General features: G+C 33.5%; 1 protein-coding gene across 1 annotated transcript; it reads left to right on the top strand.

The window, feature by feature from the left end:
* Positions 1-14,937: 14,937 nt before the first annotated feature.
* Positions 14,938-20,175, top strand: LOC105794978 (dihydroorotate dehydrogenase (quinone), mitochondrial). Its single transcript, XM_012624391.2, has 11 exons — positions 14,938-15,277; positions 15,594-15,679; positions 16,205-16,528; positions 16,693-16,945; positions 17,234-17,314; positions 17,409-17,516; positions 17,604-17,633; positions 18,007-18,144; positions 19,366-19,403; positions 19,480-19,579; positions 19,810-20,175. Exons 1-11 carry the CDS (start codon positions 15,143-15,145, stop codon positions 19,882-19,884), a joined length of 1,368 nt encoding a protein of 455 aa, XP_012479845.1. The 5' UTR covers positions 14,938-15,142; the 3' UTR covers positions 19,885-20,175.
* Positions 20,176-20,482: the final 307 nt, after the last annotated feature.

Below are 20,482 nucleotides of genomic sequence, written 5' to 3'. Positions count from 1 at the left end.
TGAGTTTTACTCAGCGTATAGTTTTGTTTTTAGTGTGCAGGTTAGGTACTTCACTTTTGATCACCGATTTAGCATCCAGCAACGATCCCGAACTCAAATATGGTGATGTTTATCTTTTGTGTCGGCATGTACCTAGAATGTCTAGTTGATAGTTATTTTATGGATGGATTGTAAATAAAGCTATAAGTGTAATGTTGGTTGGTGTATATGTAATCATGTGTATGTGTTTGATGCCATAATATGGTATGTTGAATTGAACTAAGATAGGTTAGGTGTTTGTGAATTTTAGTTGATGTTTAAGTGGTTATGAACTAGGCTAAATGGAATGATTTTGGTATGTTTATAATTTGGATTTGAATGATGCATTAATGATATGTTTTGATGATATAAATGTGGTACCAATGAGGGTACATTGGTTAGGCACTTAGCATGATTGTTTAAGGCACATTTTAGGTCCACGCGGCCAGACACATAGGTGTGTGACTTGGCCGTATGAGACATGCGACTAGTATACGGGTGTGCGAGGCCATTTCAAAGGGTACACGGCTTGGCACACGCGCATGTGGCTTGGCTGTGTGACCCAAGTTAGTGAATTACATGGGCATGGACACGGGCTGGGACACGGTCGTGTGTCCTTATTTCAAATGCCCACACGGCCTAGTCACATGGCCATGTGACCCCTGCAGTTAAAATTTTTTTGTAATTTTTCCTAAAATTCCAGAATTGTTTCAAATTAGTCCCTACCTATTTTTAAACTAATTTTAGGGTCTAGTAAACTCGTAATAAGGGTTGTAAGAGTAACTTTTACTCTGAATTGGAATGGATTAGCAAACCTATATTAGGTGCATTCTACTAACATTATCGAAGATAAATTAAAAAGATAACCGTAGACGGAGTATGGACTAATACTCTGATGCTAATAATTGAAAAAGTTTGGTTCGGTTAATTTTTTTTGAAAAAATTTTGGTTCGGTTAACGGTTTAAAAGGGTCGGTTAATTCAATTAATGGCAGTTCGGGTCGATTAACTAATTGAACACCCCTACCTTTAGCCTCAATAAATTGACCATTTCCAATTCTGACTTTGGAAGCAAAACTAGTATCAATCTTCCTGAAAATCCTTTCATCAGAGGCCATGTAGTTTGTGCAGCAACTATCAATTAACCAACTCTTATTAACTTTCTTGCTTGAAACAAAACAAGAGGTAGTGAACAGATGCTCCTTCTGAGCTTGGTTTACATCAGCAGCCTGAGCTTGAACATGACTCTACTGCTGCTGTTGCCATTGCCCTTTATTTTTGCACACCATTTCCATGTGTCCAAATTGTTTGCAACCTCTATATTGAATATTAGGCCTGAACTAATAGTACCTCTCCAGGTGATTAGTCTTCTTGTAGTGAGAGCATGGTGGATTTTTCTCCTTTTCACTGTCTCTCCAACTCTTCTCTTTCTTCTCTGTCCAACCTTTCTTTTCTTCATTACTTGAAGAGCTCGAGCCTTCTCTGTTTCTAACTAGAAAGTCTCTTTCAGTGTGCTCCTCTTGCCCTTCTATGCTCTTGAGCATACAAAGCATTGATCAGCTTTGAAAAGGGGATTCCTGATAAGTCCTTCGAGTCTTTAAAAGAGAAATTTTTTGACTCATGCCTCTCAATAAGTGTGGTTACTACCTTTTCAACCACCCTACTATCACTAAACTGATCTCTAAGTGGTTTGGTACTATTGACTACTGCCATGATCCTATCTGCATATTGCTTTATTGTTTTAGCCTCCCTCATCTTCCAATTCTCAAAATCTCTCCTGAGATTAATGAGTTGTTGTTGCCTAGTCTTGTCTGATCCTTGAAATTCCTCCTTTAGCTTATCTCAAGCTTGTTTTGGAGTCTCACAGGCCATGATTCTTGTGAATATCACATCAGAAATACCATTTTGTAGGCGAGACATTGCCTTATACCTTTTGGCGCAACCATCATTATGTTGTCTTCTCTATGCTATAGTTGGATTGGCCCTCAATAGTGGTGGTTCAATATCAACATTTATAAATTCCCACAAGTCAAAAGCTTGAAGGTAAGTCTTCATTTTAACCTCCCAGATATGGTAGTTTTCACTATTGAAAACAAGAGGTACAGGAGGTGAAAAACTAGTTGAAGACATTTAGACAGAAACAACAAGGAAAAATGGCCCTAAAAAATCAATGGCTCTTGATACCATTGTTGGGTTTTAAATCGAGTTAAACAACAAAGAATTAATTCAAACAATAATGACTCGATTCAAACAATAAACAATCGATTCAAACAGCAAAGGATTTAAGTAAATCAACAAAAAAAATAGGTTCAAAGAAGTAAACACTCGATTTAAAGTGGCTACAATGCTTTTGATGCTTAAGTAAAGAAATGAGAGAGAAAAAACGATAATTAGCCAAAGAATGCAGCTTAACAAATCTGCAAACTAATCTGCACTGTCTCCCAATTTTTCATTCATCAAAATATTACAATATAAGTAATTTGTTTTCACCAAACACACCTAACCCCACTAATCTGCCTAGTAACAAGTGAAACATAACTTGTACACTTGTTGGTTTGTCTAAATCAGTATCTAAACACATCAAGTAATTTACCAACTTAGTTCATTTACAACTAAATAACATAACAAAAAGAACTATGAATAAAACTAAAAGCTAAGCAACATACACACATGTTGCATGCATGTGTGCAAACTGTGACAGTTACATGCAAACACCAAAAAACAACCAGTTGCATGGAAGGTCATCTTAACACATCTGCTTAGAACTAAACATGTATAGATTCCCCCGAGGAATTCATGGTTCCACATAAGCTCATGTGGTTGATCCCACATTAGATCACTTTAATGGAAAAAAAAGAGAGAAGAATAATACTTTAGCATTTTGGAAACTGGGTTCTTGAATGAGAATAACAACTTGAAACCACCAATTGTTTTACTTGCATTACATAATTAAGATTTAATCTACATTAAGTGGTAGTATCACATTAAGTAGAAATAAAAAATTCCTCAACAAGTTTTCTGGATAACTAATTTTTTAAAAGAAAGAAAAAAAATGCAAACCCACAGTAGGAATAAAAAGTGGGCAAATTATACTTAAAGTCACTAAATTATTACTAAATTTACGTTTTGACCATTTAACTGTTGAAAAAAATTGTTCAAAAATGATTTTCTTGCATAACGAAAAATTAAAATTTTGAAAATTGAATCGGTTTGTGATATTTATAGCAATAAACCCTTTACCAAAATTGCACTTGTGTTTTCGGCCAAACGAATTCTTGTCATTTTCGGCTTTCAATCGAATAACCTTTTACGCTATTCTCGTACCACGAATTGCTTCAAGTGTAGGCTCGAAGGAATTCAAATCAAAGATAGGACAAAAAAAATTATTTATTGTACTTTCAGTTGGAAAACAAATCTCTCTTCAATAGGAATCGGTAGAATTGTTATTCTGAAAAATAAAATTTATACTTAGAAATTAAATTCTTACTATTTTCAGGCAGAATAGAAATATATCAAAGTTGTGTATGTAGCCGTACTGGTGCAATCTATTATAGGGAGAAAAGGTAAAACTCTTGTTAAATTAGCATGAGGGGCTTTTGGTCTTTCTCGTATTAGGTCCAATTATAAGTACTTTTTAAACTTTTAACTCAATACTTTAGAATTTAATCCAACCTAATACTTGTTTTTCTGTTTCTTAAAATCATGACAACTTTATCATAAAAGAATCTATGAGAAAATATATTTAATATTAACTTCAAAAGGTTACAAAATGATCACAAACTATTTGAGAGTTTTTATTTAAGTCATTGTACTGTTAAAATTATTGTTGTAGAACATTCTCTGTTTGCACCATTTGTATCAATTGAAAGCTCTCATTCCCTTTGTCTTCTACAAATTAGTTTTTTTTTCCATGAAACAACTTTAAATGTCATAAATCTAAGAACCAAAATCCAAATAGCTTTTTTCTTCGATCTTCGGCACTAATTATCAGATCAACTTAGATCTAAGGTATGTTATTTTACTTGTCGATGGAGACTAATCCATCATACTAATTGTCGAATCATCACTTGCAGCTTGCTAGTCAGACTTAAAAAAACTTTTGAATAATTCAGGGATTATTTTATAACTTTTTAAAATTAAATAATTAAAAATATAAATTTATTAATAATTTAAAAACTTTAGGTGTACTTTACCCGTAAAAATCTATGATGAATAGGAAGCTAATTGCTTTGCACCATAATTTCCAGTCTGTAGCAATGTGGCATGGTTAAATTCAGGTAGGCGGTTCCCACTGCTGTACATTGCTTTTACAAGCTCATAGGTATGAAGGGTAAAAGAAGATTAAGTAGTTTATATTCTGCAAAATTAGTGGCAAAATACTCGTTAAAACATGAGGTAAAAAGGGTCTCATTCAATTAATAAAGGAAAATAATAAAGAAAACTAGGAAGAAGAGAAACCAACAAGGTTAGAAAAATTGATAATAAATCTCATAATTATAAATGCAAAATTATATAAAATTTTGATATCATATAATTGTAAATCTAAAATTTTAAATTTATAGCAATCATATATATAAGCTTTAAAATGTAATAATATGAATCCAATGTATTGGCCTGATGGTCAAGGTGTTTATCGCCTCAGATATGGCTTGAGTTTGAGTTGTGCTAGTTACATTATAGTTAGAGTTTTGCCCTCCTATTGTAATTCACAAAAAAATAGAATATTATGAAGTAAGAATGCTCGATAAGTATGTAATTTCTCTATTTATTTGTGGTATTTTCTTCTTCAATTTTATTTATGTTCTTAATTATATTATTTATACTTATATTTATTATATATTAAGGGAATTATTAGAGAAAAAGAGTTTAAAGCTTATAGTTGTTTTCGACTTATAATATTATTTATGTTCTTAATTATATTATTTATACTTATATTTATTATATATTAAGGGAATTATTAGAGAAAAAGAGTTTAAAGCTTATAGTTGTTTTGGGCTTATAATATACTGAAGCCTAAAACATTAAAAAGAAACCCAAAAAGGCTTGGAAGTTTGACGCAAAATTTGCCAAAATATCTTGAAAAATTTTACTTTATTTAAGTAAGGGAACTTTTATATTTTATTCATTATATTATTTTTGCCCTTTAAATAAACATTATTAGGTTAAGATTAGGGCTAGTCGTTTTTAGTTTTATTTTGCTTTCTTTATCAAAGGGTTTCTAAATCATCTTTTCTAGTCGAAGGTTAATCGAAGTTTGATTAATAAATTTGTGAGACTTATTTGCATTTTAATTCTTCTTTGTTCTTTGGTATGCATGCATCTTCTGCTTTAATTACAATTGTTCAAGTTTGTCGAAACCATTTTTTTTATATTGAAAAATGGGGATCGACTTTGAAAATGAAATGGGAATCGCCACCGATCTTTAATGAGGTGTGATCGGATCACCTTGAAAACGATTTTAGGTCTATGAATTTTGTGAAAACTGGTTCGGGAGTCGGTTACGCACGAGGAAGGATTAGCACCCTCGTGTCGCCCAAAATTGGTACCGAATTGATTGTTTAATGTCTTATTATGAAAAGATTTTAAAATACGATTCCATGAAATGAAAGTTTAAACAATTGAATTGGTTAAGTGAATGGACCTATTTCAAAGAAACAGATTGCCACACTTGGTGAGTTAGAGTGCAACAGTTCAATCCTCGAAATTAGGTTCGTCCTTTCTTAACAAATTTAAAACATGCTTTAAGAAGGATATTTGACTATTTAAGTCAATCGAGAAATCAGAATCCAGTAAGTTAGGGTTCAATTTCTCGAAATTCTTAAACATCAAACATTACATTTATTTTAAAATCAAGATAACAAAATGTCGTATCCAGTAAGTTAGGATCCCACATTTTGAAATCTAAAGGATTTTATTTTAAAATTGTATAAAATGAATGCTTGATGATATAAATTCATCGAGAAGAATTGAAGCCCAGTAAGTTAGGGCACAATTCTCTCGAAAACTATTAAACACCAGGCCCTTTTTTAGGAATTTTGAAGTGAAACGATTATAATGTTTTAATGAAATGCAATTCTTACAAACAATATAATTGAATGGCAATATATAATGCAAAAGATAAATAGTAATCTAAATTTACATTAAAGAGCAACCAAACATATCATTCATCCATATTGATAATTAAACACCTAATAAATCAATAATCAAATTCCTAAAGATGATTTAATTTAAGAAATAAAATGAAAATAATAATTAATATGAGGATTTAAAACAAATTTAAAATACAATGATAAGCTAAATGTTAAAATAAGGTTAAAATGATGAGTTAATATATGAATTAATTTATCTAAAAAAAACTTTTATAGAAAACATTAGATATGAGAAAAATAATTTTAAAATTGATAGCAATGATTATGATAATATTAGTCAATATTAAAAGATATTAAAAATAATGAATTATTAAAATTGATTTATTTAAAAAGAATTTGGAAGCAAAATTAAATACATAAACATTTTTGAAATCGAGAATAATAATCGACAACCTTTAAATCAAAGTTTAAATAAAATTAAAATAATAAGAGGAAACAAAATTAAATAAAATACAATAAGCTTAAAGTATTAATGTATAATGAATTTAAAATATAAAATACGGACTAAAATAATAATTTATTACATTTTAAACTATAATAATAATAAATTTAAACATTATTAAAATTAAATACTATAAGTAATATTAAAATCTATAATATGTGAAAGTAGGATTAGTTATATATATAAATAAGTATTATTGAAAATAAAAAAAACGAATTTGTATTAAACCGAAATTTATTTCAAAACTGAGGGACTGATCCAGCAATTAAGCGCAAACACTAAAATAATTACAATCAACCACATAAAACGGTACCGTTTCAATTTGGATCTGATGAAAACAAAGTTAAATGCGCCGTACAAATTACAATCAATTAAAGAAATCAAATCGTAATCTCAGTAAACACACAGGGACCTATTTAGCAAATAGACCAATTAGTCCAGCATGCGAGGATCCTACCCCGGGTCGGGTCACCGCCTGGATCTGTCGCCAAACGACGCCGTTTTGAAGCTATTATGTTAGCAACAAACGGCGACGTTTTAGTCCCGTGTTTAAAAAACTAAAACCCTAAGCATTTTCATTTCAGAAGACCTAAAGAGAACCAGTGTTCTCTGCGCCGCTCTAACGATTCATCGCCTCCAAGACCTCCGATCTTCGCCCCAACTCCGATGGCTGCGGAGTGAGCAAAAATCTGGCCTTCAGGTATGCCCTTTCTTTTTGTTTTCTGTTTTTCTTCTTTAACAGATGATTAATAGATGTAAAACAAAAGGAAAGAAAGAAAAAAATGATCTACGAAAAAGAGAAAAGAGAACAGAAATCACCTCTTGGAATTTTTTGATTTCTATATTCTGAAAAATGCGCAATCCGTTTACAGCGTTCGAATGGCTTTCTTATAGCCCAATTTATAGAAAATAAAATGAAAAATAAAAAAAAACACCCCTATGCTGTTGTTTTTCTATTTGCTACTGTTTCCGTGTGTTTTTTGCAGGTATTCGGCCAGCCTGGAGATACAGAGGTGGTCGTACGGAGGTGTGCGTGGCAGCGTATGCGTGGGGAAGCGTGGTAAGTCACGTGCGAGGGCAGGTGATGAGTCCTGGTTGCTGCGGCGCTGGGAGCTGAATGCTGCTAGGGTTTTGGTCTCTGTTAGGCTAGGTGTTGGGCGACCATTAGGTTAGTTTGGGTTTAAGTGTTTGGTCTAAGGTTAATTGGGTTTAGGCTAATTGGGACTTTGGATTTTGTAATCAGGTTTGGGATTTGGTTTGTAATCTGGACTGATGTTATGGACATTTAAAATTTTACTTTTATGTTGGTTTTATTTATTTTATTATTTTTTATCGGGTCGGGCAATATTGGGCCATTACAGTTGCCCCTCTTTGCTCGTTGTCGTATAACAGGAACGGAGCAAAGACTTTAAAATGGCCAATTTTGCCCGGTCATGTTGGACCTTGGTGCTCTTTTCTTCACGTAGCCTTATTCCATCCTATTGCATCTTCAGATGTATTGGAATTGGTGCTTCGATCCACTCCACTGCAACGTCGGGGAGATAGGATTTGTAACTCGTAACTTTAATCTGTTTAACTGCAATGTCGGGGAAGTAAGATTCACCGTTGTGGCTTTAATTTGTTCCACTGCACCGCTTGGGCAGTAAGGTTCGATGTCTTCGATCTGCTCCGCTACTGCTTAGGGAGATAAGATTTGTAATTCTTCGGTCTATTCCACTGTAATCTCAGGGAGATAAGACCTGATAAAACCCTAAGCATTTTCATTTCAGAAGACCTAAAGAGAACCAGTGTTCTCTACGCCGCTCTGACGATTCATCGCCTCCGAAGACCTCCGATCTTCGCCCCAACTCCGATGGCTGCGGAGTGAGCAAAAATCTGGCCTTCAGGTATGCCCTTTCTTTTTTTTTTCTATTTTTCTTCTTTAACAGATGATTAATGGATGTAAAACAAAAGGAAAGAAAGAAAAAAACGATCTGCGAAAAAGAGAAAAGAGAACTGAAATCACCTCTTGGAATTTTTTGATTTCTGTATTCTGAAAAATGCGTAATCCGTTTACAGCATTCAAATGGCTTTCTTATAGCCCGATTTACAGAAAATAAAATGAAAAATAAAAAAAAAATCACCCCTATGCTGTTGTTTTTCTTTTTGCTGCTTGGGCTAAGGTTAATTGGGTTTAGGCTAATTGGGACTTTGGATTTTGTAATTGGGTTTGGGATTTGGTTTGTAATCTGGACTGATGTTATGGACATTTAAAATTTTACTTTTATGTTGGTTTTATTTATTTTATTATTTTTTATCGGGCCGGGCAATATTGGGCCATTACAAAGTTTATTGAATATATGAACAATATTTGATAGCTTAGAACGATTGGCTTTTCAATTAGAATAACTAAATTCATAATTATTTAATTAATTCTAATACTAGTGACGAACCGCATAACTCGTTTGTGTCATAATTTACGTTTATGTGGTGCAGATGTGTTATCTAGCTTAAATGAACCATGTCAAGTGAGTTTGTTGGTTAGAACTAGATCTTTCTTGTTATTAATGTCACACCACGTAATGTCAAGTTTATGTTGGAATCGTGATTTGGGATATTAATTTGAAAATGTTTATAAATTGAGCGAGCTCTAGTGAAAAAAAAAAGGAATTGGTGAGTCGGTTATGGAAAGGTTGGATTTCAACCTCGATTCTGTCAAGTGTGAACTAGGAATTTGTCTTAGTGGGAGACACGACGATGAGAGAGTTCTCCAAGTGGCTGTTGAATTGGTTTTGGTGAAGGAAGTATGGGTGATTTTATATATATAGGGGAGGCATTACTCTCCGATATTACTTTTTTATTTTTTGTTCTTCATTCATCTTATTCCTTGGTCTATTCTCGAAGAGAGAAGGATTAATGAGTCTCATGTATGGACGATGGAGACTGAAATTTGAGCGTAAAGAATTGGAAATTTCGTAAGCTGGTAAGCTTTTTAATTTCTCTATATTAATGGATTTAAGAAAGAGAATAAAGTTAAGGTTTTCTATTATCCATCGATTCTGTTCAATTATGGGTAAGGTTGCAGATAATTGCTTAATTGGCCTTTGCATGCAAAAAAATTATGATCCTTAAGATGAATTGTCTCCTTTGGAATTCTAATCTAGTTTATACATTTTGTTTGATAAGGAGGCTTAAGTAGTAAGGGAAAAGCTTATTAGATTGATTTGACGACAACTTCCAAGTGAGTTCTAGAACTCAAGCCTTAAATTGATGTTTGTATGTGTAATAGGGCCCAATTGACCCAAGTTCAAACAAATTAACAGCCGAACAAATACAGGCCCGCATAGGCCCAATAGACCAAAAACAAAAACAAAAAGAAAAGAACCCTAGTCCAACAACTAAAACCCTAAGCAGCCTTGCATATGCGCCGCTCCCACAGCCCCCAACTGCCGCAAGTCTCGGCCTCCACGAGCACGTTTCGGCCTCCCCATGTCGCTCCACGCACGACACCTGCAACCAAAACAAACTCAAAGAGTCCAGCAACGAGAAACAAGCAAAATATTTTATTTTCCTTTCGGCCTATAAAAGGCCATTTAATCTGTAAATAAGGGGGATCGGAAAAAATACACAAACAGAAATAGGAAGAAATACTGAGTTTGCAAAGAATATTTCTTTTTTCTTGAAGGTGAATCGTTTTTATTTTTTTATTTTTTTCATCTATTCTTTTGATTTTTTTTGTTTTGTAAAATAATAATACAAAAAGAACGAAGGAAACTTACCCGAGAGCGTCGCGCCGTCGTCATCTCCGTCGCGATCGGAGCTTTGGCGAGGAGGCCGACGAACGGCGGTGCAATGATGCTAGGGATGAAACCCTAGCGAGCAAAAGGAGTTTTTTATTTTTTCTTTCTCTTTACAATCTGATGAAAGTGTTTTTTTTTAAAAGAAAAAAATCTGTTTTAAGTAATGAAGTAAAACGGCGCCGTTTCGTCTAAGCCTTGACCCGTGCGGTGACCCGACCCGAAGGGGAGGATCCGTTTATTTCAAAGGAAAATTTGCGATTGGCCCTCCCTCTTGCAACACGTTTCAATTAAGTCCTGTCTTTTTGTAAAAAATTGGGACGCAGATTTTAGTTTTGCTACAATTAGATACTTCGCGGTGTGGCATTTGGGAGGGAAGGAATAATTTCCTTTTTAGTCCCTCATTGTTGCTCGCACATTCGAATTGATACCTTTTATTATTTTTGAATTCGCCCCTGTTTTTCGTCATTTGATCGATTTAATCCGTTTTTTAAGATTGTTTTTTATTTTGTGTAATTATTTGTTTTTATTGTCATTATATTACATTGTTTGCTATCATTAATACTACTGTACTTATTATGCATACACGCATATTTTCATATATATATAATATATGTACACATTTTCAATATGTATATTTTAAGTTTTTATAAAGTTGCATATTTTACGCACACATACTTATTTTATATTTTTTTATTTTACTGTCCTTTTCTATATATACTATATACTTTATATATATACATAGGCGTTTTATAACATGTGCATGTTTAACATATTCGCGCATCCGTTTCCAAAAATCATTATAAATATTTTATTATATATGTTATACATATATGTGTATTTAAATATATGTGAATATAAATTTGCATGATTCACTTACGTCTTTATTTTTGTAAATATCTACACAAATACACCTTTTCTTTTGTACATTTTTTATTTTCACATATATATATATGCATGTGTTTTATTAGTTTTGATTGATACACTCCATTCCATTTTTTTATCCTTGTATATGTATTAAATATATGTGTACACATATTTGCAAGTTACTTGTATAGTGTATTTGTATGTATATATTTACAAATATTTATTTATGCCGTAAATTAGAGGATTCAGTATCATATTACATATTAACCTTTTAACATACTCTTTCGAAAATATACTTTGGTTTTAATCATTCATCAAAGTTATTATTTTATTTAAAGGTTTTTGAATAAAAGCATTATTGGAAGTTTGGGATTCTCGAGGGAAATTGAGCCCTAACGTATTGGGTTCTGATTTTCTTTGTCAATCCTAAATGACCGAGAATATTTTTTTTATTCAAAATGCATAAAAATCATTTTCGGGAACTTAACTTGTTGTGCCCTAACGTATTGGGTGTGGCATGTTACTTTCTCGAAATGAAGAATTTTCGTATAAAATAAAAGTGATATTCAAGTTTGGGGATTATGAGGAATTGTACCCTAACGTATTGGGACTCGATTTCTTTACATGACTTGAACAATTGATTATCCTTTTGCAAATTTCATCATTCAAGCTTATTTTAAAATCTTTTTTTAACTTTCGACACTAAGATATTAAATAGTCAATTTGGTACCAATTTTTGGGCGTTACGAGGGTGCTAACCCTTCCTCGTGCGTAACTGACTCCCGAACCTGTTTTCAAAATTCGCAGACCAAAATAATTTTGAGGTGGGCCGGTCACACCTTAATAAAGGATCGGTGGCGACTCCAGTTTTATTTTTAAAAGTCGACAACTAAATTTTTGTTTTCAAAAAACGGTTTCGACAGTATGAATTATTTTAGAAAATTTCTAGAGATATTTTTCTTATTTACAACATGGCCCAAAAGTTTAGAAAAATTACAAAATTACCCCAATGGTAACTTTTTGTGAGATTTTTTTTATTCGAAGTGAGCCCACAGTTGGTAGACGTGAGCTTGATGATAGTGGAGAAGACTACTCGGTCAAAGCGTTCATCCTAAACGAATCGAAAAGATACAATTTTGATTAAGTGTTTATTACTTTAGATATCACAACCAAGTTCTTGTTTTGAAATTTTTTTTAAAACTATGGTTTTTCCCTAAATTTATTTTCGCTACGTTTTCTAAACTTGATTTTCCAACACATGTATATAAGGATAACTTGGTATGCATAAGGTCGTTTTGGGTTGAGAGTTAAATGATACACATAGCAATGGTTGAGTTTGAATGTTCAGCATGGCATATAATCCAATTGATGCATGATTTGGTCAAGTTTGATGTTATAAGAATGATGATCTCAAACTTTTATGGTTTGGCATGTTAAAGTTTGCAAATGAACTATTTGAATCAGCTATGTTGATAAATGGCTTGTGAAATGGTGTACTTGAATGTTAAGTTTGAGATGCAATTAATGTATGCTTTGTTTGTTCCATCTTAGGGCCATTTAAGTGCTTGGTCCCTAAATGGTATAAGCATGGTATGTTTAAGAGGGAAAAATGTAACAAGTTGGCATATTACTAGCTAAATGAACGAATTTGCTCAAATGAAAAAAGTTTGTTTAGTGCTAACTTGAATGTTCTATTTCATATGTTCATAAACTTGAATTAACATGAATTAATATGGATTGTGGAAAGTTGTATGAATGGTTGTAGATGTTGGATTGAAAGCATGAAACTTGTATCAAATGAGATTTTTGCCAAAACAGGGGCAACGTCGTGACCTCGAGTCCCTGACATCATGACATGGGTCAACAATGAGTGACTTCACGATGTCAAGATGCTTGAAGTCGCAACATAACTCACTAAGTTGTTGTCGTAACAGGGAAATCGTGATGTCACAATATCGGTTCGAGATTTTGAAAACTTCACAATTTGGTTTTAATTCAACCTCGGGTTAACAAAAGAGCTTTTGTAAGCTTGAGAGAGATTCGAAATGAATGTGTAACATAGTATGAACATGAACTTCACTTAATTGCATGTGTAAATAATTGTATGGTGCATAATTGTCTGAAGTTGCTTCTGCAATGAATGTAGTATCTTGTAGCTCGAACCCGATGGTCTGGTCATATAAGGAGTGTTACAAGTCTCGTCCCTCTTATGCCCCTAAAAACCAAGGTAATAGGTCTCATCTCTTAAGTAGAATCAATTGAATACCAAGGGAAGAGGCTTTATCCCCATGATGATAATAGCCACAACAAAAGACCTAGGCATAAGGGTTGATTATCCTCTACATAATGAAATTACCTCTTTAGGCCTAAACAAATTATGCATGCATTATTTCCGTTTTAGGCTGCAAATGCATGTTCAGGCATAGGTATTTAAGTGTTTCGAATTCAATGCATTGTAGAAATTCAACAAATACCAAAATGTCAACACACACATACAAAAGTAAAAGGCACAACAGAGTTCCAAACCAACTTCATTATGAGTAAAAACAAAAGCAATAACATAACAAAGTTTAAAACCAATTCCATAAAAGTTAACAAGGCAATTTTATTAATGACTACTAATGAAACAACTTTATAACAATAGCCCTAATGTTGTTTCCAAGGAAACCTTTTAAAGCTCTAATGCCACATCAGGTGAGGCATCTTAATACCCTAACTCGTTAAAAACAATTGACAGTAAAACAACTCTATAACAATAATGACTTTTCAAAAGCCTCAATGGTGCTTTTGGCGAAGCTTTTTAAGATTCCAATACCCTTATCAAGTGAGGCCTTTTAAGTCCCCAACTTGTAAAAAACATCTATTAGTGAAGTTGAGCGTAACTTGCTAAAGCTTCAACAAACAATACTACAACAAGCAAAGTGTTCAAGTATGCTTCACCAAACTTGCCTTTAAAGTTTGTGTTTTCAGGATCATTACACCAAATTCGCCTCCTAGGTGTCTTATTTTGCCTCTCTAGGACAGCTTCGCCTAGTTGCTTCCTAAGCTTGTGAAGACCACCCACAAGCCTCACAAACAAATTGACTCAAGACTACCCATTCTTACAAATTACCATCAAGTCACCCTGCCACATCCTAATGAAGTACCCATGTCTCTATAGCCACATAAGGCATCATTCTAGTAGGAAACATACCAAAACTCTCCCTCCTCTATAAAGCCCTCTCCATCACAAGAAGATGAGACTCCACGACATGCCAAAGCTCTGCAAAATATCTCCCAAAAAGCTTTTAAGTTCATAAGATCCTTGTAAACCATCATTTCTAGTGGTTTTTTGCACTACTTACAATGTGGACTTTCTTATTCTAAGGACTCTCCAAAACTCCTTACAATGTGAATCACCTTATTTTAGCAACTTTCCACATTATGGTGTGAGAACCATTCTAACAAGCTACCCCACTTTTATGTTGTAACACATTATAGAGAGATATTAAATTAAATAAAAACCATGTATAATTTTAAAATTTATTAATAATTTTCTAACTTTGTTCCCTATATTCTTTTGGAAAAGAAAACAAGAAGTTGTGATCTAGCTTGTATTAAAGTTGCAAAAGTTGGGAATCTTTTACTATTAATTGAAAGTGTAAAAAAGTTATTTAAGCAAATATACGGAGGTCAGGAGTAATTAAGGGTTTAGATAAAGACACCAAAAACCTCACGCCTAGCCTCCTTGTTTTTCCCATCTCTGCTAAAACCCCTCTTAAGCTCTCTCCCTCTCTCACTTTTCAATACAAAGAATCAAATTTATTTCTTTTCGCTTTTACCCACTCACCCCATATCTGCAATCTGCGTTTTTTTTTTTAAAGTGTTGTAAAATCAATCTATTTTGATTTCATGGCAATAAGGACTGCTGGGAAATTGTTTAAAGATCTCGTGCGCCAAAGGGTTATTTCCACTTCCATAGGACCCTCTAGACATTGCTCTTCCGCTGCTGCCTCTGCCCCTAAAATCCCTCATTCTTCAAAAAAAGTAAGGTTTTTTAGGGGCGATTTTTGCTGTGTTTATGAGATTTTTGTTTTAGTTTCCATTAAAAATCTAAGTAATAAAAGTTGGGGTAAGCTTAGTTAAGGATATGGGTATTTTGGGAAGTTGTAATTAGGAGGATCAAAATGGGTTCTTTTGCTTGACCAACTTAAGGGAAGCACGTTTGATAGCATTGACTTCTTACTAATTAACTGGATTTTCTATTTCATGTGATAGTTTAAAACATTGAATTGAGTTTATTTGGTTGTATGCATGAATTTTATGTTGTAATATATGATATTTTATGATTTCATGGTTGTAGGGAAGAAGATTACTGACTGGAGCTACCATAGGCTTAATTATAGCAGGTGGAGCTTATGTTAGTACTGTTGATGAAGCAACTTTCTGGTACTTATTTTGGACATCCCAGTGAAATCTCTTCTTTGAAACTTTTAAACGTTTTCCATATTTTGTCTCATTTTGCAAATGAGGAGGGGTTTCCCCTTTTTGGTCTTTATTTTGTTGGATTTTGAAAAATGCTCCACTGGTTCCCCAAACTTTGATATGAAAAATACATTGGAAAATGAATGAGCCTCTTCAATGGACACATGCCTTTGCAAGTTATATGACTAAAATGGCTGTTAAAAAATCACCGTAACCTGTCAGATGGAGATTTTGTTAGTTTTCTTTATTTTCATCTCTATTTTTTCTTTTTTCATTTTTAGTCTGAATTGATAACTATTGTGGAAGAACTCAAACTAAAACAATGTGAGATAAAAATCGTTATGGCCAATAGCCTTTATCTATGCTTTGTTTTTAAAATTTTAATTAAAAGTTTTGTGGATCCATTGATAGAGATACCTGATTTTGAAATGAATCCTCATCTTATATCTCTATTTGAGACCAACTTATACAATATTTGAATTTTGGCAGTGGTTGGCTGTTCTCAGCGACTAAACTTGTAAACCCATTCTTTGCACTTTTGGATGCTGAGAAAGCTCATACACTAGCTGTTGCAGCTGCTTCTCGTGGTTGGGTTCCCAGGGAGAAGAGACCTGATCCAGCGATTCTGGGATTAGAAGTTTGGGGAAGGAAGTTTTCAAATCCTGTTGGTCTCTCTGCTGGCTTTGACAAAAATGCAGAAGCTGTTGAAGGTTTACTTGGTATGGGTTTTGGCTTTGTGGAAGTTGGATCAGTAACCCCTGTTCCACAAGAGGGTAATATCAGGCCACGCATCTTTAGACTGCGGCAAGAAGGGTGACACCAAATTCTCTTTTTGTACTGTTTCTTTTAAATATCAACTTACCTATTTTATGGAATGGGCATTAGTAAGGCAATTCTGCCTTGAGATTTGATTGCTTGAACTCATGTTGTTTGGACCTAAAGTTCTTCTATTCTATCTAACTCGATTTCTTGGTCAGTGCTATTATCAATCGCTGTGGGTTCAATAGTGAAGGAATTGTTGCTGTTGCAAAGAGATTAGGTGCTCAGCATGGTAAGAGGAAGTTAGAGACTTCGAGTTCCTCGTCACCCTCGAATGATGAAGCCAAACATGGGGGAAAAGCTGGTCCTGGAATTCTGGGAGTCAATCTTGGGAAGAATAAGACAAGTGAAGATGCTGCTGCTGACTACGTACAAGGAGTTCACACGTTATCCCAGTATGCTGATTACTTGGTAGTTCTATATTCTTTATTTGAGTTAATTCATTCCTTTCAAGTTTGCTTTGAGTACAAAAGTCTCATACCATAAAATGATAGGATTGGTTCTATTATCTAAGATAGTTGTATAGCCTGATTTGCTTGTAATATCTTTTTCTTGCTTCTTTCTAAGGGTAGATTGATGTATATTCTTCAAAAAGAAATATCATTATGATGTATTGTTTTGAGAAGTTTTCTTTTAGTTTTTTCTTGAATTTATTTGTTTGGATCCCGTAATATTTACCACCCTTTTCAACTTTCTTAGGTTATTAATGTTTCATCACCAAACACTCCTGGATTACGTATGCTTCAAGGAAGGAAACAGTTGAAGGATCTTGTTAAGAGGGTATAGATCTCTAGCTGTGAGCATAATCATCCTTCTGTGTATATCAGAGAGAACTTCACACTTCTCAATTTTTCTTTGCTTATTCTTGTCGAAGGTTCAAGCTGCCCGTGATGAAATGCAATGGGGTGAGGAAGGTCCTCCTCCACTGCTTGTTAAAATTGCTCCAGACTTGTCTAAAGATGACCTTGAGGATATAGCAGCGGTATGCACTAAGCTTCTACTTGTATTTAGATAATATTTCATTTCTTATTTGTATCATGTTCTTATTGTTTCTTTTCTTTGATTTTAGGTTGCTCTTGCCCTCCGCTTGGATGGATTGGTATTGTTCTTCCAATTGGAAATTTATATTTCTTGTCCATGTCTTATCTGATTAGAAGCTTCTGCTTGATGGTGCATTTAAACCATTTCTTTCTATATGGTATCTATCAAGAAAGTTATATTTTCTTAAAATTAATAGCCCCTTGTTTTCTAAATGCATTGAAGAACAATCATGGATGAATTTCTAGCTGTTGATTTGTTAATGATGTTTTGGCTTAAGAAGCTGTGATCTCATAATATCTTTTTTTTTTTTTTTTTACTTTATTCTTTTATACAATACATACTGTGGAGTAAGTAGCATGATAAAGTGCATAATTTTTATCTCTTGCTTTTCAATGTTTTTTCCTGACATTCTCCTCTTTCCTGTTTTCTAGATTATATCTAACACAACCATTTCGAGACCAGATCCCGTAGATAAAAATCCAGTCTCTGCAGAAGCCGGTGGCTTAAGCGGAAAGCCTCTTTTTAATTTGTCAACCAACATCTTGAAGGAGATGTATGTCCTAACAAGGGTATGTTGTCTATTCTTATAAAAAATTCTGTTATATTGGATCTGTTGGCTTTTCATTGTCACATCTTCTATTTCTTAACATGTTTTTATTGACTCAAGATGGTCGTATCTTCAGCCGCTCTCCAAAAACCATGCTAATCTGCTTTATTCCACCATAACATATAAAACATGAAGAAAAGCCTGAAATAGTGTTGATAAACAAACTGTCTACATAGTGTGGAAAAGTAGCCTCTTGAAACTACACAAGGGAAACTTTAATATGTGAAACATCAGGGTGTTGTTTTAATAATTTGGCCAATGTTCCTTTTTACGTTGTATAGTTTGTCAGTTCAAATTGCTTAGATAAATATTGTTTGTCCGGTGGGTGTTGACATGGATGTTGGCCTTCTTGATGCTTGACGTGTAATTCACTGCTGGGGTCCACTGTATAGGAATATATTTTCCTTATTTCATTACCTTATTGGACATCCCAAGATTCTTCAGGGTTTTACTCTTGAGGGCATTATAATTTGATTTTCATGTGGTTTTTCCTGGGTTATACTCTGAATTTGTATGGTCTACAATGTTCATAGTTATATAATTTTGAGATGTAGGTTTGCAGCTGGTCGTATCATTGGCCTTTAACGGTTTCTTGCTGCTTCTTAGTATCTTCTTTATGCAACTCATTATTTTCAAATCGATTTTGTAAAGAATTCAGATAGTTTACATCATCTTAATTCTGTTTGAATTCTATTAGTATATGCTTGTAAAGTTGTTTGAGCAAGCATCTTACTTTTAGGGTGTGCTTGGTTGGGTGAAAAAGTGGAGAGATGGGAGGGGGGAGTGGAAAGTGGTAGGAAAATAAATTTTGAATGTGCTTGGTTGGGAAGAAAAGTGAGAGGAAAGAAAATAGGAGGGATGATCATTTTCCTTCCTAGTGCATAAAAATCAATCCTTCCAATTTGGAAAGATGAGAGGAGAGAAAATAAGAGAGATGTGTATGTTAGTTCAAAATCTGCATTTTTAAAATGTTCTATTCTTTCCTTCCATTTTTTAACTCTACCAAGCAATGGATGGAAAGAAAATGTACATTTTTCCATCTCTCCTACCAAGCACACCTATGGAAAGAAAAATTATGTTTTCCATCCTTCTAGTTCTCTACCCCTTTAATTTTCCATCCTTCCAATTTTCTTTCCACTCTATCAAGCAAAGCCTTAAAGCTGACCTATATACATCTTTGCAGGGAAAGATCCCTTTAATAGGCTGTGGAGGTATTAGCAGGTAAAGTCGGTTTTCTAATTATAGTTATCTTTATTTACACCTCCATTGTGTAATTTTAATTATGAATTCAATGCAGTGGTGAGGATGCATACAAAAAAATACGAGCTGGAGCAACGCTCGTTCAGCTTTATACAGCATTTGCATATGGAGGCCCTGCCTTGATTCCCCAAATAAAGGTATGTTTATTTTTCTCTCTGCTTTGTATTCAACTTGTATCTTTGCTTCTAGGGGTTTATTAAGATGTTGGGAGGTTTACTATATACGAGCCATTGTTTTGTTTTTTGACATTCCCTTGTCCGACATTTTTCGGACATGGGTATGGAAAGTCGAACACTCCGAGAGGAACTGATTTCGTAAACTGCTTTGTTCGACTTTGTGATTTGTTTTTTTCTTTTTTTTTTTGCAGGCTGAACTTGCTGAGTGCTTAGAAAGGGATGGTTTCAAATCAATCCATGAAGCTGTTGGTGCTGATTGCAGATGATAATTAATGAAATCTTGTCTTCAACCAAAAACTTCACCACCAAAATAGCTGCATTTTAATTTTTTAATGTTTGGTCCCCGGAGTTATCCTATTTTGCTCACTTTTCTTCACATTTTGCATAATTTTTTTCCTTCCACCTTTCCTCATGGGTTGGAGAGGGATTTTTACATGTACAATATGAGAAACCAATTTTGGTATATTGTATTATGGTTATGGTGTGCAATATTTTAGAAAAAGCCAAAAGAATGAAAACTAATTTAAAAAATAAAATAAAATTAGGTTCTATTTGAATGGTTATGTTTATGTATATATATTTATGAATCAAATTTTAACTGAATTGAATATATCAAATTTAAAAAAAAAATTAACAAATTTTCATTACAAATATTACCGTATCTAGGTTCTAATTGAAGCTTGAATTGACTTCAAGCAGTAAGGAGCTCAATTTGTCATATATTTTTTCAAGTTTTATTCTTAAATTTTAAGCTTAACTAAAAAACTGAACTCCATTTACCTTGTTTTATTTTTTGGTCAAAAGAACTCAAGTATTTTAAGGAAACCCCAATACAGACGCTCAACAAGCCAGAAAAACCAAATG

This window comes from Gossypium raimondii, chromosome 3 (assembly GCF_025698545.1).
Source record: "Gossypium raimondii isolate GPD5lz chromosome 3, ASM2569854v1, whole genome shotgun sequence".
Taxonomy (NCBI): domain Eukaryota; kingdom Viridiplantae; phylum Streptophyta; class Magnoliopsida; order Malvales; family Malvaceae; genus Gossypium; species Gossypium raimondii.
Note: the sequence above shows the minus strand (reverse complement) of the source record. Positions and strands in the feature narration are given on the sequence as shown.

Bases quoted from the DNA above. Each gene is read 5' to 3' on its own strand.
- LOC105794978 (XM_012624391.2), top strand. From the start codon at position 15,143: ATGGCAATAAGGACTGCTGGGAAATTGTTTAAAGATCTCGTGCGCCAA. The intron at 17,634-18,006 runs GTATTGTTCTTC...CCTGTTTTCTAG, and splicing joins CCCTCCGCTTGGATGGATTG to ATTATATCTAACACAACCAT. The intron at 19,580-19,809 runs GTATGTTTATTT...TTTTTTTTGCAG, and splicing joins CCTTGATTCCCCAAATAAAG to GCTGAACTTGCTGAGTGCTT.